Source organism: Lepeophtheirus salmonis, chromosome 5, assembly GCF_016086655.4.
Source record: "Lepeophtheirus salmonis chromosome 5, UVic_Lsal_1.4, whole genome shotgun sequence".
Lineage (NCBI taxonomy): Eukaryota > Metazoa > Arthropoda > Copepoda > Siphonostomatoida > Caligidae > Lepeophtheirus > Lepeophtheirus salmonis.
Genome location: NC_052135.2, coordinates 29,828,987 through 29,854,051, shown reverse-complemented (window position 1 = coordinate 29,854,051; position 25,065 = coordinate 29,828,987). Strand labels below are relative to the sequence as shown.

The following is a 25,065-nucleotide window of genomic DNA, read 5'->3' as shown; positions in this document are numbered from 1 at the left end:
TGTATCAGCTGAAAGGAGTTTAATGACAACATGCCTAGCAGCTAACGTAATAACTAACATAGCAGCAAATTGAAATTAATCTCACGTCCGTATTCTGAGCCAATCTTAACGTGGACTTTGTGGTTGTGCTTCTAGACGTAAGATATGTCGGAGCTTTCAGAAAGAATTCTTCAGTCACTTGACTCTCAAAATGGAATCCTCAACTCTTTCAATTTATCCAAGAACTGGAAAATTGATCATCAAAAGATAGTAGGAGCTGTCAAGTCTTTGGAAGCACTTCCTGGGTATGTAAACTCAGTTCCTATAACCGAAAGTTATCTTGAACTCACTGAAGAGGGTCGGAAAATAGTTAAAGATGGGTCTCATGAATACTTCACTCACTCTTCCATTCCCCTGGAAGACGGAATTCCTCAAAAAAGAACTTCTGGCCAAAGTAAGTAAAGTGGGGTTCAGTAAGGCTATGTCCCTGGGTTGGATCGTCATAGATAAATCCGATCCGTCAAGTATCCTTGTTCGCAGAAAGATCCCCACAGTTTCTGATGTAACACAGGAGGCTTTGAAGTATCTTTCTAAATTGAACAGTAAATTGAAAGATGAACTCAAGAAGAGAAAGCTTCTCATTGAAGTAGTCATTAAAAGCTATAATTTGTCAAAAGGGCCTGAATTTAGTCTGACCATCAAGAAGGGGGGAGACGGATTTAACTCCTGAAATGATTGCTTCCGGTTCTTGGAAGGAAACAGATTTCAAGCCTTACAACTTTAATGCACTGGGCATTCAACCTACAACTGGGAATCTTCATCCCTTAATGAAAGTATGCAGACTATATACTATAATTTATTATATTTTACAAAAATATCAATATATACAAATTTAGGTACGGGCCGAGTATCGTCAAATATTTTTAGAAATGGGATTTAAGGAAATGCCCACCAATAACTTTATTGAAAGCTCTTTCTGGAACTTTGATGCCTTATTTCAACCACAGCAACATCCTGCTCGAGATGCCCATGATACTTTTTTCATTTCAGATCCGGCTGAAAGCTCCGACTTTCCAAAGGAATATCTGGAAAAGGTTAAAAAAGTTCATAGTGAAGGAGGCTTTGGTTCAAAAGGCTATGGCTATGATTGGTCAATTCATGAGGCGAAGAAAAATCTTTTACGAACACATACTACGGCTGTGTCTGCTAGAATGCTGTATCAGCTCATGCATGACTCTAAGGATGAATTTAAGCCTCAAAAGTACTTTTCCATAGATCGAGTATTTCGTAACGAAACGCTGGACGCTACTCATTTAGCCGAATTTCATCAAATTGAAGGCGTGATTGCTGATCGTGGTCTTACTCTTGGGGATCTCATCGGTATTCTGCACGAATTTTTTAAAAAGCTTGGAATTGAAAAGTTGAGGTTCAAACCTGCTTATAATCCATATACCGAACCTTCTATGGAAATATTTTCATACCATGATGGGCTTAAAATATGGGTGGAGATTGGTAATTCGGGTGTTTTCCGTCCTGAAATGTTACTTCCCATGGGATTACCAGAGGATGTCACAGTTATTGCGTGGGGTTTATCGTTAGAACGGTAAAATTAACCATTATAATATCCTATTTATTCGTTAATATTAAATTTTAATTATAGGCCGACTATGATCAAATATGGTATCGACAATATTAGGGATTTATGTGGTCACAAAATTAATTTGAAAATGGTGGCAAAGAATCCTATCTGTCGTCTAGACAAGTAATTTGAAAATAATTTATCACTTTATGTTATTCAATTATGATTTCACCCTATTAATATTATTTTTATATGGGATGGCCTATTTTTGTAATAAATTTTTTTTTTATTTCATTCGTATCATATTATTTGAAAATGGTTTTTTCTTAACCCATTTTAGGGATTCCCGTCGTCCATTAGCTAATCTTTTACGAGTTGTGGATCGACGTTGGACAACAATTGAAAGTGTAATCAATCAGATAACAAAAAAATATGGTATCTCGTTGGATTCAGTTCCTGTTACTATTGGGAATACAAATCCTTCAAGTTTTGTAGTGTTTGCCGATCCCAAATATCCTCCTTTTTCTATTGTTCCAATTATCAATTCTTTGAAAGATCAATTTTTCATTAGAATCAGTCTTCATGTTCATTCTGATACACCGACTCAGATTATTTCCAATATTCATAGGGATTTTTTTGCCCTTTTTGAAAATAAAGAAGATAATACATTAAATAGGCCTTCGATCTCACTCAAAATGGTTTGGAAGCCAATTGGAATGGATTCAACTCTAATATTAAACCCACTTAGCTCATCTCCAATTAAAGGAGAAATTAATTTGATTAGATATTTCATCCGACTCATGCCCAATACACAAAGTCATCTCTTTTATTATAATGAAAAAGTTACAGATTTTTATTTGGATTATCTTCATATGAATGTTGGTCGGAGTGTTTCATTATCATCTAAGAGTATGAATCTAAGTTGTGTAAATGATTTCCTTACCAATATCTTTATTTGGTCTTTGGCATGTCAAAAAAGACTTAAATTGGACGAAGCTACAAAGAAGAATGTATCTAAAAATATTAAAAGGGATGAATTTATCATGCAAGTCATGCATCATTACAAATTAGAAAATATTGTATCATGACTCCTAATTCCCATTTCATGTATAAATACATTCAAGTTATCCATTTTATCAACTCAAATCTGTTTCTGATATTAAATATAATTAAACCTTGTTTTAATTTTGTTTATTAAATTATGCTACAGTTAATATATAATATTTTAATTCGTTGATGTAATATGATACGTATGTAGACTTAAGGTGAAGTATACTTTTTTCCCTTTCTCTTCTTCTTAATGTGCCTTTCTCAATATTGCTGATAGAGTAAGATAAAATGAAGGCTGATGAGGGAAATCCAGCTGACTGGTAAACTTCCGTAGAGAGACTTTCAAGATCAATTTTTAAGTTTTTATTCTGCAATTTTGTATAGCTCATTTGTGCGTACAGGTATAAATCCACTAAACTATTTGCTCTTATTTTTCCACGCCATTTTTCTTCATAATAAACGCTCGCAACTTGTGTTATTATATTTTATTTTCAGTGGTGGTCTTGACATTACAGAACTATGTTGGGGAATAGATCCCTTCACTTTGATATATTGACTATATTCTTCGGAATAAGTGCATGGATAAGTATTAATGGACTCTGGGTTGAACTTCCACTGTTGGTTCAAAGACTACCTGAAAAATGGAACTTAGCATCTTACCTCAGTGTAATCATTCAAGTTGCTAATCTCGGGCCTTTATTATATAGTCTGTTGAGATGTTGGTTTGGAGAAAATCGATTCGGCCAAATTATTGCAATTTATTTGCTTCTTCTTGTTGGAACTATTTCATCCTTTATTCTAGCCTTAGGATGGAATATCACTACAATTTTTGGAGATACTCAGCATTCATACGTATTATTCATTTTAGTATTTTTTCTATCCTTTGTGGACTGTACAAGCTCTGTGCTGTTTTTACCGTACATGGTATTCTTTCGTGAAATATACTTGAACTCTTATTTGATCGGAGAGGGTTTAAGTGGATTTATACCGTCCATGGTGGCATTACTACAGGGTTCTGGAGGAAATCCCACTTGTGTAAACATAAGCGATAGTAATGGTACTTGGGAAGTACAGCCACATTTTGTCGAGCCAAGATTTTCAATTCAATCTTTCTTCTTTTTCTTATTTTGTATGATGGCTATTAGCTCAGCAGCCTTCACCATAATGAATCTCCTGCCTAAGTTTAAGAATGAAATGTCGTCTTCAATTACAACAAGTATGATTATAAATGAAGGAAATAAAAATGTACCTGAAGAAATGAAAGAAGTCTGTTATAATTTTCCTAACAACACCACATCCTCTGAATCCTCCAAAACTTCTATAGTATTTTTACTTTCACTTCAGAGTTTCATTTGTTTTTTGAGTAATGGAGCTTTACCATCAATCCAAACATTTTCCTGCCTTCCTTATGGAAACACGGTATATCACTTGTCTGTTACTCTCAACGCAATGGCGAATCCTTTAATGGCATTTCTAGCATTTTTCTTACCCTGTAAATGTGATAAAACCATAGGGTTTCTAACAACCATTGGGGGCATATTTGCATTCTTTGTGTTCATAACGGCTTTGCATAGTCCAAAAATGTTATGGGGGCAATATATTGGTGGATTTTTGACGGTAAATATATGCATAACTATACAAATATTCTTTATTACAAGTTTTACGGGTTTTTTCTCTACTTTTTAGACATTTTCCTGGGTTATTTATGGTGGCCTTTTTTCCTATGTTAAAATTTCCATTGCAGGAACATGCCGAAGCAAATCGAACTCTGCCTTATTTTGGTGTGGAGTTGTAACACAAATTGGATCAGCTCTTGGAGCCTTTATCATGTTTTTTATAGTCAATTATTGTGACATTTTCAAGGCATATTATGTATCTTGTTAAAAATAAATATGTATTTTATGAACGATGTATTTATTAGTGTAACAGGCAAATGGATAGATTTTATATCATATTTTATTAGATTTTTAGACTATAGAGTTTACTATTATAATTTATATATTTATTTCGCATTATTTATCATTAATTTTAGGCACCCAATATATGTATAAGACGTACTTTTATTTATATGTAAGTCTCATTAAATATTTAAAATACTCGTTAAATATAAATTATTTATATAATACTGTCCTTAATATAATTATTATATGTTTTATCATGTACAAATATAGATATACAACAATATGTCCATTTTTCCCCTCATATGTTTTTATAAAATTTTCTGAAAAACCTAAATTATTTCCATGATTGGTATGTATGAAAATCCGTCTAGCTGTACACTTTGGGTAAAAAAACATGCCTGGGGGAAAAAGAAAAATGTTTTATGCCGAACATTTTTTAATCTGAGAAAAACTTCATTCTTTATTTGACAGCTCTAATTATAGTAGTTATTGTTTTATTAATTATTATCTATGTAAGTGTCCCCAGGCCCCCGGTCTCTCGTTGACTTCTCCACAGCTTTCATACTTTTATTTATTGATTCGTTTGTACATATTTTTTGAGCTGGTAGCCCTCAGCTTTAAAAAGGTTGGTGACCCCTGATCTACGTTATATAATTTAATTTATCATCTGATTCTATAATTGTATAATACATTATATAGTATCGATTACGAAGAAATTAAAGATGGTCATTTTAATTTAACATTTATTATATAAATGATTTTTTTCTGTTTAATGCTACAAAATTGTAATCTTACAATAAATTGACTGAAAAATCTATTATTTTATATAATATGAGAAATAATAATTATAGATCTTAAAAATACTTTTTTTATTCATTATATACAATTTACAAACAATTGCTCATTATTAGATATCATCAATGAATAGTACTTTTTCATTGTGTATTATTTACTCAGTAACCTCTCATTTGAGTGAAAAATTTGTTCATTGGCTTGAATCAATTTAAAGTGACATAATTAAGTATCAAAAACCTTAGGTATTCAAATTTTTAGTTGCATTTACACAGCCATAGGAATTGTCATAAATATGAATCGTCTATTGTTAATAATTAAAATTGATAGAGAAGATTTTTTAATTATTAATTATATATTGAACGGCATATGTTGTTACAGGGACGTCTTGAGCAAGGAGACGTACCCCTAGGACCATGGTTGTAAGCTGTTTGTACAAATTGAAATCAACCGGCCATATTTATGTTTGTACAAGGAAAGTAAATTCATGTGACATTGCTATGTACTATGTTCTTGAAGTGTTCTGTAGAAGCACAATGTTGACTATTGGGAGAACGGGTACCTTGAATCTACTGAAACATGGAATTCGACAATGTTCCGGAATTACGAATGTTCCTTTGGATAAAAGTATTCCAGGCCTCTGGGGCGGATATCAGAATGTCACTAAAACGAATAATGAGACGACAAAGGTGACTACTCTTAGCAATGGGTTGAGAGTAGCAACAGAACCCGTTTTTGGTGGGTTCTGCACAGTTGGAGTCTGTGTTGATTCTGGATCTCGTTATGAAGTGGCTCATCCCAGTGGAATCTCTCATTTTCTAGAAAAAATGGCGTTTGGAGCCACTCTTAAATATAAGAATCGACAGGAAATTCTCCATGCGTAAGTTTGATAATTTATAATCTATTTAATATTGAATGCTCTTGTTTTGAGTTTGAATCTGAAAAGTAAAGTCCTTCGTAGAAATTAGCGACAAGTAATTACTCATTCCCAATGGATTCTTCTCTTACAGACTCGAAAAGCATGGAGGAATATGCGATTGCCAAGCTACACGGGATATCTTTCTTTACGCTACCTCCATTGACCATCGTGGACTGGAGTGTGCAATAGACATCATTGCCGAGACAGTACTTCGCCCCAAAATAGAGGAAGAAGAAATTGAGCTTACTAGAAATATCATTAATTACGAGTTACAAGATTTAGCTTTAAAACCTGAACAAGAACCTCTGCTTCTAGAAATGATTCATGCTGTTGCTTTTAAAGGTAATACAGTTGGACTACCGAGGCATTGTCCTCAAGAAAATATTGGAAGTATCAAAAGAGAAACAATCTTAAATTATCTCGGTATGTAATTGTAATTGTTGTGCATATGGCTGATATTTTTTGGTAATCAAATTAATTTTTTTAGGAACGTACCACACTCCAGATAGAATTGTTTTAGCTGGGGTTGGTGTAGATCACGATGAACTAGTAGAGTATGGACAAAAATATTTTGTGGATACCCCACCTTCCTATAACATTAATAGTTCATCAAATATTGATCGTTCGGTGTCCCAATATACTGGCGGTATCTCACTGGAAGAAAAAGATTTATCAAATGTCAGCTTAGGACCGACCCCTATGCCAGAGCTTGCTCATTTGGTCATAGGCCTAGAAGGAGTATCACACCAAGATCCAGACTTTATTCCTTATTGTGTATTGAATTCCCTAATGGGTGGAGGGGGATCATTTTCAGCAGGAGGACCAGGTAAAGGCATGTATACACGTTTATATACGCATGTATTGAATGTTCATCATTGGATGTACTCCTGTCAGAGTGCTAATCATGCCTACGCTGATGGAGGAATTTTCTGTATAACATCCTCTGCCCCTCCTTACTATCTCGCCGAACTTGCACAAGTCGTTATTAGGGAATTTGCTATTTTAACAGGTGATATTGGGGACCAAGAATTTAATCGAGCAAAGAAGCAATTATCATCTATGCTTTTTATGAATGTGGAGTCCAAACCAGTTATTTTTGAAGATTTAGCGCGTCAGGTTCTTGCTCAAGGAAAGAGAAAAACTACGGAAGAGTTTCATCAACTAATTAATGATGTGACTAAAGATGATTTAAGGAGAATTGCTCGTCGTATGTTGACTTCAAAGCCGTCCGTTGCCGCTGTAGGAGAAATGAAGTATTTGCCATCTTATAAAGACATTGAGTTGGCCCTTCTTGATAAAAAAGGATCTCTTCCCACTCATAAAGCATTTTCGTTATTTAGATGATAATTTTTTCAATCCAAATATATGTTTATTTCTTTTTCTACCTGTATTTTATTTTATTTGATTATACATATACATTGTTAAATGTTACTTCACTATTTGTAACTCTTTAATTGTTTGTTTGTGTACTTTCAATTAATGGTTTAATTTATATTCTGATAAGAAGTAAAAAAAAAAAAAAAAAAAAAAAAAAAAAAAAAAAAGCATCTTTTGTTTAACTAATATGTTTTTCCGAATAAAAAAAATATTTATCCTGTGAACGTCAACTTCAAATAATTGAATTTTGAAAAATTATATTTCACTCAACAACATAGTAAAATTGTAAATTAATCCATTCAAACAAAGACGAATAAGAAAACTTGATAAGAATTTATAACTTAGAAAGATCGTCTTCAGTAGAGTTTTCATCGACGGTATCTTTTTGATGAAAATTAGAAGGTTGATTACTTTCAATGGTACCTTCATCATTTTTTTCTTGATCAGAAGACTCTGTAGGATCATCTCCTAATATAATTTCTTCAGGGTCAGGGGCTCTAGGTAGAAATTCATCTTCTGGGTAAATATTTTGAAACATTTTTTTAACATTGTCTATGTTTACATCATAGTCTAATTCAAACGCTGGACCGGAAGTGTAGAACAAATTGGAATATTTAGGTGATTGGTTACTTGTCGATCCAAGCCTTCCCTCAATACTAAATTGCAAACTCCAAATGAAAGAATTGGTTGATTCAAATTTAAAAGGCTCATAAGGAAGTTTGGAAGTTGTATGCCGAACGTATAGACCTTTGGGACAGATAGCAGCTCCATGCCCTACTTCTTGAACAAATGCAAATGATCCACTTCCATCTTTTAGTTGTAAGGGTATTGATATCGACGAAATTTTCTCGGTATCAGTTTGTATAACCGAATCCTTTACGACAGATATGTTGCGATAAATGGTTTCAGATTCTTCCATCGACTTAAGGTCTGGGCTCAAGTATCCCTCATTAGCAATAAATTTATCACAGGACACGCGTTTTTTTTCCACCATTGATGATGACACCACTCACTTTTGAGCCAGATTTGACTATAATTCCTTGTACAGATTGACCTAGGTAATAAGTTCCTCCAAATACAGCACAGAGCCGACAAAATGCTTGAGGTAATTCCCCTCCACCAAAAACAGTCCAGAGATATGGAGTGTTACTTCCAAATCTGCCTAGTGAAGAGAGAAATTTTTTTGTAGAACGAAGCCCTTCGAGAGTGTCGCTGTCTTTTTCCACTAGAGCTATTGAGTTCATTAGGAAATGTATTAAATTAGGGGTGAGCCTCTCTTTTTTTAAGAAAACTTTCAAAAGTTTTATTAACATATTCAGAATATACCTCATAATGAGATTCGTAATTCAGTGCAAATGTTAAAAATTTCATAAGAATTCTTTTCTCTACAACTGAAATTTTTTGAGTGGAAAATACATCAGCTCTTGAACTTGGGACATGATCCAATCCTTTTCCATCAGGAGTTGTAGTAAGAACACGATTGAAAGCCTTAAATTCAAGATACCTTGACACATTAGAGGAAATAAGAAGTTCAACTAAGGGACCAGAAGTATAGAGTAACTTTGGTATAAGATCCAAATTAAATTTACGAGATTCAGATACAACTCTCTCCTGATTCCAAACTTTATTAATAGAGGAAATATTATTTTTGATATCATCTGAACATTCTTTGAGAGTGTTTTCAAATGATGGTTCTCTCTTATTACAATCCTTTTCCGCTTCATGCTCTTTTTCTTTAACCTCTTGAGGATACCAAGTTTGATTAACATTAGAGAATCGACTAAACACTTTTTTTAATGGAATGAAATCCTCATCATCGTTTAACAATATTCGGTTACAATCCATAACTATGTCACTCTCTTTTGGTGAATTTTGACTCTCAATCCATCCTTGAATGCCTTCAAAATTAAATGACGCCCACTCACCTCCATAGTAATCATTTGGATCTAAATGAAGAATAGAATGTCCAGCACGAGCAATTGCCCCAGCTAATATACTTTCTTCAAAACCTGTGCCCAAGACCACAGCATCAAAATGTTCTGGTAATTCATTAGACATTGTCACTAATAATTGTTGTCTTTTTAAAAAATATCCGTTATAATTAACTGTCTGTTTCATTTAACCCCAAAAATTGTCTTCTTCATCGTAGTCCCAGCCAGACTCAATCTTGGATTCTCCTGAAAAGTCAACCTGAAAAGACAAAAATATAATCGTTAATCTTACTCATGGATTAAAGTTAGTATCTAGCGAAATCGGGAGAAATTTTGGATCTACACCTGTTTATCAAAAATATAATCTTTATCTCCTTCTTTGACTCTATTTTTATTAAAGGTCTTATCCATTATTTCCTTTCTTCTTTGAAGTTGAAGATCACTAAGGGCGTTCATATTCTCCGAAATATTTATAGTAAATTCTGACTCAATAATTTTAAGAGCGGACTCAATGCTTTTACATCCTTTCATCATTTCTTTAGCACGGAAATACATAATTATGAATGAAACTGAGATGGGGGAGTTCTCCAAAGTTCTTTAGATATAGAATTAATCGGGACGGTGCAAGATTTTTTCAAATTTTCCGACTCTAGTATGAAGTGAATATTTAAAAACAAACAATAGGGCTCATTTTATTTTGCTCAAATATAATAAAAGATCTTTCTTAACGAATACTTTGGTTTATTTTTAATCGAATGAGGTTTTTTTAAAAAGGAAATAACGTGTTTTTTAATAACTGCTTTTGAAAAAGGTCAAGCCTTTTTTGGGGTCCCCTTTCCTTGTCTGTGTGGATATTATCATAAAGTTGAATGACGGGGAAGAAGACATTTGGAGAATCCCAGAATTCCCGAGTGGTAACCTTGAAGAACTCTCAAATATTTTTCAATTTGTATGGCTTGAACAGAATCCATGAATGGCTCATGCCTCTTTCGAAATCGAATGGCCGAAGGATACAAGTCTTGTGAGTGTTTATTGAGATTTCGAACAGGCATAGATCGACGCCTCTGTTTGCCGCTTCCGTCCTCATAGATGAGAATCAAGGAAGGAGGGGAAAATGTGAGTCCCAATTTCCTTGGCACTCCACTCTGAGTCATTCTACTTCCTACTTTCTAGAGGCAACTTGAAACTTGTCTCACTTACCTGCAAGGAATGGCAATGTTACTTATATGCACGTCCTGAGAAGAGGGAGGATTTCAAGGGAGGGCCTTTCTCCAAAAGGACTCTTTACTCTGATTAATGCTAAGTATCAGCTAGTGTCTACTCCTATTCAACCTCTAGCTACCTCACAAACATCAATGCTCAATAACAACATCATATAAAATAATATATAATCATATTATAACTAAAATCAAATACTAAATAATACATAAAACTGACAGCTCTTTTTTTTATTCAATAATAATAATAAATAAATGGCTGGAATTTATTGTGGAATATAGGTAAAAAGCTATTTTTATGAAAAATTAATTAAAGCTAGAGAAAAAAATATAGCTAGAGGTGAACTCTTTTACTGTACTGAGTCATCACTCATCAAGTCGTTATCTTTATTGTAACACGAAACCTTTCATCCAAAAAGAAACAGAAAAAAGGCCCGAAATCATCTGTTAGTTTGCCAAATAAGTCAATCATACCACCGCTATTGATATCTTATATACTCGCAAACTGTCACTGTCATATTATTTCTTCACCATTTTTAAAATAAATTTCATATTATTAAAATCTACATAGTATTTTATTCGATACTGTATTATAATATGACTTAGTAATATTTGATGGAATGATAATATATGATAAGATATTATATTATTTCTATGAAGAAATAGCCAAAATTTCTTCATAGAAATAATAAAATGGCCAATATATATAATATACAAAATACGAGGGATCAACAAGAAATTGTATTCCTGTTCTTCTGGAAACAGAGCATATATATAGAATAACTTCTGTATTTATAAAAAGAATAGATTATGAAATACCCATGACTTATCAAGGGAGAAGAGGGAATGGACAGCTGTCAACAAAATAGTTAGGGTGTTTTTGGGTTAACGAGATAACGCCATGCATGGACATTTCTTGAGACGTCCATGACTGAGTTTTAGCTTCTAATAATACTGTACTTTCTAGCCGGAGAAGCGCAAGCTCCAATCACGCTGTGCTGACAAATTTATAGCCACGCTTTTAATAAAATATGATATTAATCCCAGAATTGATAAAGTAGTTAATGTCTACTATAGCATTAAACTTTAATGCTTTCATGTCTACTATTTTTGATGAGAAATTCATATTGGTAAACTCATATGAACTTTGTACAATTACATATATGGCCGTCTATAATATTTGTGTTAATTTCTATGAAGCAAAAAATGATGGATTGGCTAAATTTATATAATTCTTAATGGAAGTAAATATATTTTTTAAAGGTTTTTCTAACATAAATGTTCAAAAAAATTAATTATTTAAACAGACGAATTTGTCCTTCTAAAATAATGTATCAACTTCTGTTTGTGATCATTATGTAGTAAATTTCGTTTGAATAATTAATTAATATCAAATATTATTCCTCGATTGATTTTTCTATACTAATGTGATTAATTTATAAAGTGGGTAGAGTAGAGTGTATTTGTACTCGGAGTCGAATTGATTTTTACATATGTGTAGCTTTAAGTTTAATGACATTTTTTATGCTGATTGATTATTTGGATTGATCACTTAAATCTAGAGTAGGATTCTTACAATTTCTTGAGTTTGGATTTATAATGTTTAGAGATTCCGGTTCCGAATCTTCAGTTATTTTAAAATTTGTCTCTCCAACTCATAGATAAATTATACATATTCTCTATTTTCCAAATCCATCCTACATCCTACTCCTACTCATGTGACTCTTCTCACTCATCCATAATTATTACCTCATGAGAATTAGACGTATCTAATTACTAAAAATTACATTATTTTCATCCTTTTAAGCTCATGAATGGAAATATAGAAAATAGATACCGTTTGACTGATGATTTGATTGACAAATGCTCTTATTTGGTACCAGGTTGTGTACCGCCAGATGGGGAGTAGTACTCAGAACCATGACCTTGAGTCAATACAATAAAATATAACGTTCAGTGAAAAAATGAAAATAGCCCGCACACACTGTTTACTATAATATTAGTAATCAAGTAATCATCATGCTCATTCAACCCTTCGGTCCTTTCTTTCTTTCTTAATTTTCTGCTAAAGATTTACGTTATATATATTGTACAACCTTCGCCAAAAAGATGACTCCTAACTTTAACTGGTAAAATGTTCGATCTAAACTTTACTTTGGTAATTTTTTTGTAGTTGTCTTGTGGAAAAATATTAAAGGCAATATCTGTAGCAATTACAGGCTGAAAAATATACTTTAAGCAAGTTTTTTTTAATCAAAAACATTTTTATTTCAGTTCAAAAATGTTGTCTTGGTAGAAGATATATTAATTGTAACTTGTGACTTCACATAGGTTTTCTTATGCTGTTGAAATAAATATCGAGTAATATTGTACAAAATCAATTAGGTTTTGCCATTTGATTTTTAACCATAAAAAATATAGATCCCCCTAAAGTAATTTACCCTTGGTTCACTTCAAGGTTAATAGAAATATTTATATTAACCTTGATTCACTTTAGATATTAGTAGAACTCATTGGATGTGGCATCTATAGAAACATAAAATTCTTAAGAACAAGTGAAGTCGTTTTTTGAGGAGGTATGAGACGAAAATTCAATTTTCTGCTTAGAAAAAGTGCAATAACTCAATGCTCATCCAACAAATAAAAGTCAATTTGGTGTGAACAAAATTATACACTCAAAGTCAATATATATACGACGTAGGAACCTATTTGAAGTCCTTGATTCAGTTACTTTTGATTTTTTTGTAAGCTCCCTACACTACGCCATCATAAAGTCAATGTACCAAAAGTAAATTAGTGTTGTCAAAGATTAAGGAAGAACTTGTGAGAGAGGATATCTTCAATCTTGCCTTAGACGAGACTACAGGTAGATCCAAACATTACTTATTTTTCCATGGACATGGAGCATGAGGATTTGTACTCAGAACCCGAAAACCCACAGTATGATGACCAGAAAGACCCCGAGTTTGATGACTCGGACTTGACCTAAACATTGTAAATATGGACTCAAATACAGCTCTGAATATTGGATCTTTACTCTTTTCTTTAATTATATTTAATATTTAGAATTACTAATTATTTATGGACTATGAGGATCTATAATGAAGATGCAAAATAATTAATGGGAATTATGAATTTAGGTAGATACGAGTATATTATTTTATCTTATTATTATTTTTCTTTTATTGATTGTAATATATAGGCTTTATTGATGATAACCTCGACCAAAATAGTACATATTTAAGTTGTGCGTACAAGTTTCACTATAAAAAAGGTCTTACATGCCGTGAATGGATAACGTTATTACTGTTGACTTATTGATTGCATCACTATTTTTCCATACCATTGAGACTCAATTGAAGCGTTCGGTCTAGTAATCAATCGTTTTCGATCACCAGAATTAAGAAACAAAATTTTTACTTTTCTTGTATTTACCAAGTAATTCGGAGAGAGTGTTACTATTCTGTTCAGAACATGAGAGAGTAAAGTGGCATTCAACATCATTTGGAAATTTTGCCTAAGGCTTTTGACTGATATTACAAAATAAGTTTTACCATCGATAATGAAAACCTTTAGTCTCTTGCCACAGAAATCTAAGCCAAAAATATTGTTATGACTTTTGACTTCAGTTGTTCTATTGTCAGCACTCTTAGCATCTTTCAAATTTATTAAATATGGGCAACCTAACTTTGACCATATAATGTACCAATCAATACTGCAATCATTGATCATATGATTCAAGAATATCCTTTCCTACATGATCTTTCGTAATCTTTGACGAAACTACTTTATTTAGGGACTCCTAATTACTTTGTGATGGTTTATCAAGAAGGAATGGCTTTGTTAGTATAAAGTTTCATAAATTTTACAATATTACAATGGCTATCAATATGGACTGAGATATTGCAGGAGACATGCTTCTTCTTCATATCTGACATAAAATTAGAAGCATTATAACAGGATTCAGTTATATTCTTTGAATAAAGATTCAAATTATTATTGTCAATTTAGTTTTTCTCATGCTGTTGAAATGCGAATTTTCTATAGGCTTGTATCCCAAATCCACAAAAGCCACGTGACAAAAACCTTTAAGCCTTCCCATATATCTATACTGTTTCTCCTTCTTTATCAGCGAAAAAGGAATTAAAATTATATATAACAATTATAAAAGGAAAATTAATGTTTTTAAATATTAAAAAATAAAATATAATTGTTATATTTATTTTTACTTGTTACATGCATAACATTTAAAACATGTTAGAATTCTCATAAGAAAAGTGTGTAATATTGAAATTGTTGGTCAAATACATCTTAGAATAAATACAATTAAAAAAACTATCAATAATATACGCTTATATTTTATTGAAATGTGTATAAATTATTTCTTACATTAAGGAAGACTGATTAACCTAATTTTTTATTTTTAAATTTGATATCATTTTCATTTAATTTTTAAATTTGATATCCTTTTTATTTAATTTTTAAATTTGATATCATTTTTATTTAATTTTTAAATTTGGTGTCATATTAATTTAATTTTTAATCAAACTTCGCTAATATTATCAAAATTTTACATTTAAACAATCTTTTTAGGGTTTTGATAATGACGTTGGAATAGTTCTTTGACGTCCTAGAATTGAACCCGATTCTTGGCAATTATAATTTTGTAATTAAGAAGATAAAATGACTTCAATATTTACAGGACATGGCAATTTAATATTGTAAATCAAGGATCCATATCGTCTTCCCCTTCTCATACCTTTATCGAGAGTTTTCTATTATAGGAGACAAATGATCTAGGACTGGATCCTTTTCTTCAAATTTGAAGATTTGGTAAGTCATTCAACCTTGATAAAAACTGAGTAAGATAATTGATTAACATTGTAACCCAATTACGGTTACCATAAAAAGTCCTTGTTGAACTAAGACTAAAGTTTACAATCTACTCCGAAGTAGTTTTTGGCAATGTTTTAACAATAGACATAGAGTAAAGTACTCTAGGCAAAGAGTGGACATTGAAGATAAATAATGTAGAGTTTAGTAGTTCTCAATTCTGATAAGCTTAAAATTAGAAGCTACGAAGCCAGTGGGTTGTAAAGGAGTGAGTCTCCTCCTAGTGAAAAAAGAGGAATAAGGCCGACTACGTTAGGAACATATTGATCCCTGTTTTAAATTGAATTGTTTATTTTTCTCTTGACCACTCTTTCCCTAGAGTCCTTTGATACAGAGGAAAATTTGTGTTTACTTTCTTTTCTACCCTATTAGGGCTGTTCACAGCTAATCATGACAGCCAAGCTGCTCCTCTCCAAGAAATTCTTCAACTGTCAGTCTTACCACGTTAATTTTTGGTTTCTTTTTTTTTAGCATACCGGCGGATAACATTATTGTCCATTTTGGTAATTATTGTATCATGTTGAGTACTTCTTATGGTGTACGTACTTCACATCTTAAGAGTCTGTATCCTTTAGCCTTTCCTTGGAAAATAAAACTTTGTCTTCAGTATATTAATATTAATAAAATCATATTATACTTAAGAATATATATATTTGAATTTAGATAACATCAAATCTACTCAATGCTCTACTACCGGCCTGGAATACTGCTACATCGTTTTTTTCAAAATAATAAGTTTATTATTCTGCCGTTTACAAGGTTTTGATAGACTATCGAATATATTTATAAAGACTATTAGCGAAGGTTTTCTAATTTTCTAGAATGGCAAGTGGGTGTAAAAGCCAGTATATGGATGTGTTTGCTGGTAGACGAATATTCGTTGATCATCTACAAGGCAATCGTCCTAAAGATCCTTGTGTCATCTATGTACCAGGATTCTTGTCTCATCGTGAAAGTGAGAAGGGAAAGAGTCTTCTCGAATATTGTTCTAGGGTTGGATTAGAATTTATTCGATATGATCCAGAGGGATTTGGAAAATCAGAATTTGAAAACCATCAACAATGGGCTAATATACAATTTCGTCATTGGTTTGAAGTATGTAATTGATAGATGTAATGATTAATTGAAAATACAAATATTATTAAATGCTATTATTGTTATTTTTTTGTATAGGACTGTATGAGAGCAATGGAGGCTTCTAAGAACAAAAAAATTATTTTAATCGGAAGTTCTATGGGAGGATGGATCAGCTTACTCACATATAAAAAAATCTCTAGTCGGATCGCTGGAATGGTTCTTATCGCTCCAGCTCAAAATTTCATCGCTCGCAATGTAGAAGAAGGGAATACACTTATCGACAACCCCATAATTAAATCTATGGTTGATATCAAGGGATTTGCAAAAAAGAGTGAAGAACTATCTATACCTTTAGATCAAAATATAAATGAAGTTAATGTTCCCGTGCGAATATTCCACGGAATGAAAGATGATATCATACCATCAGAATGTAGTGTGGATCTAATTAATTCTCTTAGAGGGGATGACATAGAGTTAACTTTGATCAAAAGTGGAGATCATCGACTCAATGAACACATGAATAAGATAACTGAGAGTTTAGAAGTCATTATTCAAAAGTCTAATCCTATGTCAGAATAACGTAATTAATTAAATTTGGGTTTAGCAAGGGGAATCTTTATGTATGTATATTTAATATAATTTTAAATATAGGTATATATATATTTATATTGATTGATATACTTGATTATTAATTATGCTCAGAATGAAATCCAAGCATGTATTGCACCCATCTATCCGCAATTTCGATCATTTTTTCTTGAACTTTGGAGTCATTTTGAACGGAAGATAGGGCGTATAGTAAATTGATATGTGTAGAGTGATAATCCCATCGTGCTAGCTTGGGTGGTACTTTCATAGTAAAGTGCCTGAGGTCGTATACAGTTCTGTATCCAACATCAAACAAATGTATCATTTCCATAAGAGTATGTATTCCTTCCTCGTATAGACTTAGTGCTTGATTATATTCTTTTTGAATGACTGACAAGTCATATAACCCAAAAAGACTATACATGAATCCATTAAGAACAAAGGATGAAGGTTTCGTAGGGTACTCTTCGTACCATACATAAGTATCTAAAAATACAGCTCTAAAGCCTCCTTTGGATGATGGAAGACTGAACAGACTAAGAGCTTTTTTTGCTGCCTCAAGGTATTTTCTATCTTTCGTATATATAAATGCCCTTGACAAGAGAGACAATCCATGTCCTTGAGCCATCCCTGAATACCAACCAGGCATGATTTCATCTGCCTTTGAATATTTCAACTTCTTCTCATTGAACAAAATGTTGGCAGCCCATCCACCATTCCGATCTTGATTATTTACAAACCAGTCTACAGCACTCATAAACATTAGATAATGTTCTTGATTAGAAAGCGTCAAATTAGTAACACAGCCGACACCTGAGAATTTTATTGTATCCACTATAGGCTTAACTTTTCCTGTTTTAATACTCATTTGTGTTGTCAATCCCCCTTTAACAATGTCATTATGCAAGTTCCGAATAAATCGTATCTTACTCATTTCATCTGAGTAAGTGAATGTGATGGTATTTCCTTTCCTTCTAATAAAAGGAGGAGAGTTTCCAAGCATATATCTTAAATATATCTTATGATTTCCCATCAGAATCGACACTATGAAAGTAACATTATCAGAAGGAAAGAGATCAAAATATAAAATTTTCTTAGAGGAAGATAGTTTTAATGATATGGATGAGGATGTATCGAAATGAATGCACTTAAGGTTCTTTACCCGTGTAGTATCTCCATCCCAATCGGCTGTTGCTCCCGGTAGACCGGATTCAAAAATTGTTCTATTTGATGATATGTTACTTCTAAGCGCTTTTGACCAATGACTCAGTCCATATTGAGCTATTTGAGTGGGATATAAGTAACCATCGATACCCCACTGAGAGCTGACAGGAACACTTTCGCCAGCAGAAATGCATAACACTCGTGAACGGGACTCGACATCGAAGTTACCAAAATACAGAAATTGACCTTGAGGTCCCTTATAAATTGAATCACGGAAAACCCTGAGCAATAGAATGGTAAGATATTATCAGCACCTTAATTTGAAATAGAATATGTATTCAAGTTATAAGATCAAGCTATACTTAAGTTTTCAGCATTGAATTGAAGAAAAAGAGATACATTTAAATCAAAAAAATAATTAAAGCAGTCATATGATATTTAATATCACTATTAGTACATTATCATACCTAGAATATGAGAATTCAATAGCAAAATAAGGTTCTTTATCGATTTTTTTCTCAATGAGTTCCCCTTTGACATCATCTTGAGTATTTTTCATCAAAGAGAAGGGAATGAAAACCTCTTTCTCTTGGTTTTGATAGCATTCCACCGCCTCAATCTCCTTGATTGACTTTGAGGCTTTTCCTATATTTTCTAACACTTTTTGATTCACTCGGCATGATAAAGGGCTCAGACTATTTTTTTTAGCAGGGATGGGTGGGCGGCAAGAGGATGAGGGAATAGATCCAAAATGCTGATTGGAACTACTGGAGGAAAAATGTCTAAAATAAAAAGAAATTATGGAGATGAATGAAATAATTGCCAAAGCAAAAAAGTAGCAACGCCATCGATGGAACATGATAGATTAACGTTAAACTCATTGAGGTGAAGTCCTCTCCAACGATACTTCATTAAGTTAACAAATATTGTATTTTGAAATTGTCATTGAATATGACAATTATTATATATCATTATTATCTTGCTGCCCAATCTCACTGATAAATAAATAAAGAATAATAATCTAATGTTTTTCTACTCTTTGAGTGACGTCATCGAGAAATCAAAGAATGAGGTAAGTTACAATCTGGGAACAAATTCTCAATTAATTCACAAAACCTTTGTATCGTTTGAGTAAGTATGAAAAGCCAAATGAATTTTATGAAATTTCCATAAAAGAAATAGTAATTTATGAACTAAAATATTTAAATCTTAATATGTAAAAAAATGTCATAATATAACATTTATAATAAAAAAAGAGACTGATATTATGGCCTTTCAAATAAAATCTGTCAATATCTTATTTTTTATTATGACAATCTATTTTTGCTACCAAAAGTGCAATTTGCAACATATCTAAAGGTTTAATAATAATATTTTTTTCATATAATTGACGATAATTTACCAATTAATAAAAATTTAATCTACACTCAATTTTGAGAAAATTCATTCATTTAACTTGAAACGGGTCATATATTATATGTACAGGGTGTCCACGATAAATTGGAACTATCTTAAAATTCAACCTGCTTGATAAAAATGGAATTTGGAGTGTATTTGTTAATATGAAAAAGTTAGACATGATATTAAACAATAAATTTATTCAACATCTCCTCCCTCAGCAGCCACCATCTTCTCCATCCTGCCCCTACAGGATTTGCATGCCCTGATGACTTCCGCGGAATCGACAGCATTCCACTCCCTCGGAATGGATCCCTTTAGGGCTGCGATGCTCTTGTGGCTGACCTTGCACACCTCCTTCTCCAACTTCCCCTACCTGTAGTAATCATGCAGATTGAGGTCGGGTGAGTTGGAGGGCCAGGTGTTTCGATTCCAGAAAGTGATGTTGTGGGAGTTGAAGAGGTTAGTGGTCCTCATGGCGATGTGTGCGGGCGCTGAGTCTTGTTGGAATATGAACTCCCTCCAAGCGGCCGTATTCTTCATCCAGGGGATGACGAACTCCTCCATGACTTCGCAGTACCTTATCGCGTTAACCCTTTCCTTGGGATTGAAGAAGGAAGGAGGCATCATCTCACCGGTGCTGCAGATGACACCCAGGGTCATCACAGAGGCCGTGAACTTTGTGGTGAAGACCGCAGGGACCTTTTCTCTCTCCTTGGCAAGCCACCTGTCATTCTGGATGTTGTAGCTTCTGTCGACAGTCCAGTTCTTCTCGTCAAAGAAGAAGATGATTCTTCCTCCATGGTTCTTCAGATCATTGAGGAGACACTTACCGTTGGTCAGCCTGGTGGCCTTCATGGATGCCGTGAGGATGTGTCGTTTGGCCATTCGGTATGACCTGTACCCGGGGCCCTCATTCACAGCCTTGGAGACCAGCTGCTTGCTCACTCCACGGTTCTTGGCCAACCTGGACAAGGAAGTCCCCGGCGAAGCCTAGATGGACTTCCGGAGGCCTTCAAGGAAGCGGGGAGTGCGAATTCGGTCACTTCTCATGTTGTGGGCCTTGCGGCAGACCTTCCCCTCAACCTCCCAGGCATTGAAGACCCGGTACACCGTGGTCTTGGGGTAGTTAAGAAGCTTGTAGATAGCAGAGGGCTTGTGTCCCGCGCGAGCCTATTCGAGGATGGCGTCTCTCCTTGCTTGTTCCATGATGACTATTATATGTTGTCAAAACAATTGTAGTGGAAGTTATAGTGTATTGTTCATGCAACCTTTTATATTAGTATGATTTAACCCCGAATATCCACATTATGGATCTGGATGAAGTTTAAAGTAGTTCCAATTTATTGTATATATAAAAAATTATGAATGTGACTTAAGATGAGGTTTAGCAGCAAGTGTGGTTTGTTAAAGCCTAGCACATCATATTAAAAAGAAATGTGTATAAGAATATCTACATTTTTAAAGGTAAGTTTATCCACACCTAATAAGCTATTGAAGCAGTGGATATGAACAAACGTTGTGGAGCTATTATTGCGATAGATTTTTCAAAAGCATTCGATTCCCTTTCTTATCCTCACATTTTGAGATCGGTGAAAAAAAATACTAACAAGCCGTTTTTTTAACCCTGTCAGAGTATTACTAGCCACGGGATCATCGACAGTTACGGTTAGAAGTAAACAGAGCAGACCGATTTACTTGAGTAAAAATTGTCGGGAGGGTTTTCCTTCGTCCCCCGGCTCTTTATAGCTGCAATAGAAGGGCTAAGAACAGCCATGAAAAAAAAAATATCAAGGATTTGGAGTCAGTTTTTTAAATATTAAACATCTTATAGTTCTTAATGCTGATGATATGACCGTGATAATAGAAGCAAACTCGGTAATTCAATTACAAAGAAGAATATCTTATCTTATTTTACAACGTTAGAAAAAAAGTGGGGATTGAATATCAATAAATCAAAGACTGCAATTCTCCCGATTGGCTTATGGTATCTGGGAAAAGATTTGAAAATTTCATACTAGTTTAAAAGAAAATTTATTCTTAATGTTATATATTTGTATTTATTGATTATAGAGGTAAGGTTATTTTATATTTGTTATTCTTAATTTGGTGAATAAATTTTAAACCATATTGTTTAATTATATTTTTGTAAATGCATTTTCACCATAAAATTTTAAATAATTCTATGTAATTTTTATAAATTATTTGGTATATAAATAAAGGTTAAAAAAAGTGTACAAGTATATCTACATTTTTAAAGTTAAGTTTATACACACTTAATCTATATTAATAAAGCAAAGTGTGCCTTTATTAACATATACTGTATATAGTGTTCCCTGATTTAATTCATATAAATATTTTGATATATATGAAATAATAATGTAGTTGTATTAATAAAATATTGCTGGCGTAGCTTTATAACAAGAGCAGCGTTTCTAATTGTTTTTTTTTATTGGTCTTTTATGTATTTAATCCTAATTCATGTGCGTATATATCAAAATTTGAATAAAATATAAACGCTTGCAGTGGTACATTAAAACGAATTTTGTTTGATTTTATTAATGAGCAATCCTTTAGACAAAAGTACTCTCAACATTAACATATTAATTTTTTTTTCTCAGACTCTTATTAATCTTCTTTCATTATTGAGGAGGGAACGCGTCATATGAATTGATGTAAGTATTATTGTATCGAGTAATTACGTGTGAGGTTGTTCATGAAAAATGGCGAGTAACAGTTTGAGGATTTTTTTGGGAGTTATCTTCTATTTTATTAAAGAAAAAATGTTCTTTAAGTATGCGTCTTATTACTCCAGGCAATCCCAGGTACTACCACTAGTAAGGGATAATTTTGACCAATGCAGGATAATCTCTCCAGCACAATTATATTTTTAAAAGCTCTGACTTGATTTGTTGCAATGTGGTCGTGAGAACAAACATTCCCACTAAAGTTAATTCTTCATATTTGCTATTTTGTATCTAAATGTACTTTTTATTCATTAAAATAAATTACTTCGTTATGCATAATTTGTATTAAATTAAACGAAAATTATATCATTATTGTATCAATAATCTATAAATATTCAATAATATCATTAACCACATCCCAAGTACTGTTAATCCTTCATTTGAAATTATTCAACTCATTTTTGAGTTGCATCTTGGACAAAATCTCAACTTCTGCACATTTTTTAATAAATAAATGTTCAAATATATATATATATATATATTACAGTTAAAGTAAGAAATCCGTTAATATGCCAAATAACTAGTTAATGTGCATAATAACTGAAATCAAAACCATAAAAACTTCACATTTTCTTCTGAGACCCTTTACAGAGGCACAAATTGATGCTCAGCCCATTGGATATGCAGCATGCCCATAGGGATTGATTTAGAGTCAGCACCCTTAGTAAATTCATGTATTACAATCAAGTATGCCATTCACTGTAACACCGGTTGATATCTCGGACCACGGGTTCTGTTGTGTTCCAACAAGACTAATATATGTGTTGGAACCCACAACCAATTCATGTAATATCATCAAAGACGCCATTTACTATATACACGGTTGTATCCTGGCGCACAGGTTGTTTTACATGCCAACACGACTAACAAATTGTATATAACCTACCGCCAAGTCTAAATATGTTTATAATTGAAAGTCAATGTGACTACACATTCTTAAAAATTAAATATCGGTATTGGTATCTGTCGATATCAATGGTAAAATTTGGAATATCGTACAATTTAACTTTTTCATTCCATTCAATCTGTTAGTTTGTAGATCAATAAGTTAATCAACTGGGTCTATAGTAAAAACTGAAGAGCCCTTATTAATCGAATAGTTTTCTTAGAGTAGGAGAATATGTTGTCAACTTTTCTAGATAAGACCATTGTAGGGCTCACTATTGTACTTCTTATCTAAAAACATTTTGTTATGAGCACTCAAGAAATGTTAATCTGTCCAAAGTTGCCCTATCCATTAGGAGTTAAGCGATTTCCATAAAATATTAAAAGATATGACGGAGAGGCCGCCATGTTTTAAGGAATTACGAATTCTCTTCCCTATAAATTTTTTTTCTTATTTAATTTTAAAACGTCATCTCTATTATGAGAATCTGTCAGGTAATTTCTACATCATAGGGAGTTACTCGTAAAAGGTGAATCACTTTTGAAATTATGTAAGTCTTGCAAGCCCGAATTTTGTCCCAGGTGTTTTAAGATTGAATGCTGAAAAAAACCACAAGCCCTTCCAATCTTTCTGGTGATTTTTTTTTAACGCACTCGTTTCCAATCCAAGACCCGAATAACTTCATGGTTTCTATCGTGTTAAAGGTTCGCCATGCTTTTTCAATGGTTCCATGATATTGACAGAGTATTTTAGTTTTCTCAGGGTTTATTTTTAGTCCAGAAACATCTAGCAGACGTAATGTTCTCTTAAAAGGCTTTATTGTTTATAGTGGATCCCCGGAAAAAATCATGGTTATCTGTATAACAAAATACCTTTAGAGTGGGAAGAAAGGGTAGAAAAACCAATTGTGTCACCCTCCATGTGAATTTTATGGATTAAAGGGTCGATGCACATAATAAAAAGTAGAGCAGAGGAAGGGTCCCCTTGTCGCACATCTCTTCTGTTATAAAATATAGCGGATTTGTTTCTATACTGAACTATGGTTTGTGATTTGGCTAGTAGAGCTCCAGCTATCCTAACGATAAAATCAACATATCCTTTTTTAAATAACGTTTCAATTATGAATTTGTGAGAGAGAGTATCAAAGGCTTTAAAAAAATCAACAGTCATTAAAGAAACATTGTCAGATGATTCTAAAAAGTTTTGCAACGTAAAATGAAGACTATGCATTAATTTGTGCTTCATAAAACCATATTGAGACGGATGGAATATCTGCTTCAAAACTTGGCTCAACTGGTTACCGAAAATGTAAGAAAAGATTTTGTATAGGCAGTTTTGTATAGTCAAAGGGGGTAATTTAAAAAAAAATCTTGCTTAGGAATGAGAATAATACTTCCGACCGAGGCAAAATACAGAAAGTTACCAACAGATATAACTTCTTCATAAAAACGGAGTAAAATGGGCGGTAAAAAATTACCATACTTGTTATAAAATTCAAAAGTAAAAGTAGATGGGGCGGGTGATGTATTAACATTTGCATTTGTATTTATAGCATCCCAGATTTATT

General features: G+C 32.9%; 7 protein-coding genes across 9 annotated transcripts; 4 read left to right on the top strand and 3 right to left on the bottom strand.

The window, feature by feature from the left end:
• The first annotated feature begins 9 nt into the window (after nt 1-9).
• On the top strand, nt 10-2,847 carry alpha-PheRS (phenylalanine--tRNA ligase alpha subunit). Its single transcript, XM_040713608.2, is given in 6 exon segments — nt 10-434; nt 436-685; nt 687-812; nt 876-1,582; nt 1,640-1,741; nt 1,899-2,847. Coding segments are annotated over 6 exon segments (2,223 nt in total). The 5' UTR covers nt 10-144; the 3' UTR covers nt 2,647-2,847.
• Nucleotides 2,848-2,872: 25 nt separating this feature from the next.
• Nucleotides 2,873-4,792, top strand: LOC121119001 (solute carrier family 52, riboflavin transporter, member 3-A). The gene is made up of 3 exons (XM_040713609.2): nt 2,873-3,009; nt 3,104-4,225; nt 4,295-4,792. Exons 2-3 carry the CDS (start codon nt 3,128-3,130, stop codon nt 4,490-4,492), a joined length of 1,296 nt encoding a protein of 431 aa, XP_040569543.1. The 5' UTR covers nt 2,873-3,009; nt 3,104-3,127; the 3' UTR covers nt 4,493-4,792.
• Nucleotides 4,793-5,682: 890 nt separating this feature from the next.
• Nucleotides 5,683-7,821, top strand: LOC121117160 (mitochondrial-processing peptidase subunit alpha). Its single transcript, XM_040711490.2, has 3 exons — nt 5,683-6,181; nt 6,312-6,643; nt 6,708-7,821. Exons 1-3 carry the CDS (start codon nt 5,718-5,720, stop codon nt 7,562-7,564), a joined length of 1,653 nt encoding a protein of 550 aa, XP_040567424.2. The 5' UTR covers nt 5,683-5,717; the 3' UTR covers nt 7,565-7,821.
• A 16-nt stretch (nt 7,822-7,837) lies between these two features.
• Rep (Rab escort protein) lies at nt 7,838-9,719 on the bottom strand. Its single transcript, XM_040711489.2, is given in 3 exon segments — nt 7,838-8,564; nt 8,566-8,886; nt 8,888-9,719. Coding segments are annotated over 3 exon segments (1,722 nt in total). The 5' UTR covers nt 9,656-9,719; the 3' UTR covers nt 7,838-7,931.
• On the bottom strand, nt 7,838-10,882 carry LOC139905429 (centrosomal protein of 19 kDa-like). Its single transcript, XM_071888564.1, has 3 exons — nt 10,448-10,882; nt 9,874-10,064; nt 7,838-9,787 (listed from the first exon to the last, which is right to left on the bottom strand). Exons 1-3 carry the CDS (start codon nt 10,680-10,682, stop codon nt 9,716-9,718), a joined length of 498 nt encoding a protein of 165 aa, XP_071744665.1. The 5' UTR covers nt 10,683-10,882; the 3' UTR covers nt 7,838-9,715.
• Nucleotides 10,883-16,090: 5,208 nt separating this feature from the next.
• Nucleotides 16,091-17,381, top strand: LOC121117467 (palmitoyl-protein thioesterase ABHD10, mitochondrial). 3 transcript variants are annotated; one of them, XM_040711908.2, is made up of 4 exons: nt 16,091-16,244; nt 16,302-16,397; nt 16,460-16,733; nt 16,812-17,381. In XM_040711908.2, the coding sequence occupies exons 2-4, from the start codon at nt 16,321-16,323 to the stop codon at nt 17,292-17,294; spliced, it is 834 nt and encodes a 277-aa protein (XP_040567842.1). In that variant the 5' UTR covers nt 16,091-16,244; nt 16,302-16,320; the 3' UTR covers nt 17,295-17,381. The 3 variants fall into 3 exon arrangements, with proteins under 3 accessions (XP_040567842.1, XP_040567844.1, XP_071744663.1); XM_040711910.2 differs by having other exon boundaries at nt 16,443-16,733; XM_071888562.1 differs by lacking the exon at nt 16,091-16,244 and having other exon boundaries at nt 16,255-16,397; nt 16,443-16,733.
• Hsepi (D-glucuronyl C5-epimerase) lies at nt 17,315-19,484 on the bottom strand. The gene is made up of 2 exons (XM_040711907.2): nt 18,935-19,484; nt 17,315-18,748 (listed from the first exon to the last, which is right to left on the bottom strand). The coding sequence occupies exons 1-2, from the start codon at nt 19,324-19,326 to the stop codon at nt 17,404-17,406; spliced, it is 1,737 nt and encodes a 578-aa protein (XP_040567841.1). The 5' UTR covers nt 19,327-19,484; the 3' UTR covers nt 17,315-17,403.
• Between the last annotated feature and the right edge of the window lie 5,581 nt (nt 19,485-25,065).

Bases quoted from the DNA above. Each gene is read 5' to 3' on its own strand.
- LOC121117467 (XM_040711908.2), top strand. From the start codon at position 16,321: ATGCTCTACTACCGGCCTGGAATACTGCTACATCGTTTTTTTCAAAAT. The intron at 16,398-16,459 runs GTTTTGATAGAC...CTAATTTTCTAG, and splicing joins ATTATTCTGCCGTTTACAAG to AATGGCAAGTGGGTGTAAAA. The intron at 16,734-16,811 runs GTATGTAATTGA...TTTTTTGTATAG, and splicing joins AATTTCGTCATTGGTTTGAA to GACTGTATGAGAGCAATGGA.
- LOC139905429 (XM_071888564.1), bottom strand. From the start codon at position 10,682: ATGACTCAGAGTGGAGTGCCAAGGAAATTGGGACTCACATTTTCCCCT. The intron at 10,065-10,447 runs GTTACCACTCGG...TCCGTGCTAAAG, and splicing joins ATATTTGAGAGTTCTTCAAG to AAATGATGAAAGGATGTAAA. The intron at 9,788-9,873 runs GTGTAGATCCAA...TTGTCTTTTCAG, and splicing joins ATTATATTTTTGATAAACAG to GTTGACTTTTCAGGAGAATC.
- LOC121117160 (XM_040711490.2), top strand. From the start codon at position 5,718: ATGGTTGTAAGCTGTTTGTACAAATTGAAATCAACCGGCCATATTTAT. The intron at 6,182-6,311 runs GTAAGTTTGATA...CTTCTCTTACAG, and splicing joins CGACAGGAAATTCTCCATGC to ACTCGAAAAGCATGGAGGAA. The intron at 6,644-6,707 runs GTATGTAATTGT...TAATTTTTTTAG, and splicing joins AACAATCTTAAATTATCTCG to GAACGTACCACACTCCAGAT.
- LOC121119001 (XM_040713609.2), top strand. From the start codon at position 3,128: ATGTTGGGGAATAGATCCCTTCACTTTGATATATTGACTATATTCTTC. The intron at 4,226-4,294 runs GTAAATATATGC...TCTACTTTTTAG, and splicing joins ATATTGGTGGATTTTTGACG to ACATTTTCCTGGGTTATTTA.
- Hsepi (XM_040711907.2), bottom strand. From the start codon at position 19,326: ATGTTCCATCGATGGCGTTGCTACTTTTTTGCTTTGGCAATTATTTCA. The intron at 18,749-18,934 runs GTATGATAATGT...TCTATTGCTCAG, and splicing joins ATTGAATTCTCATATTCTAG to GGTTTTCCGTGATTCAATTT.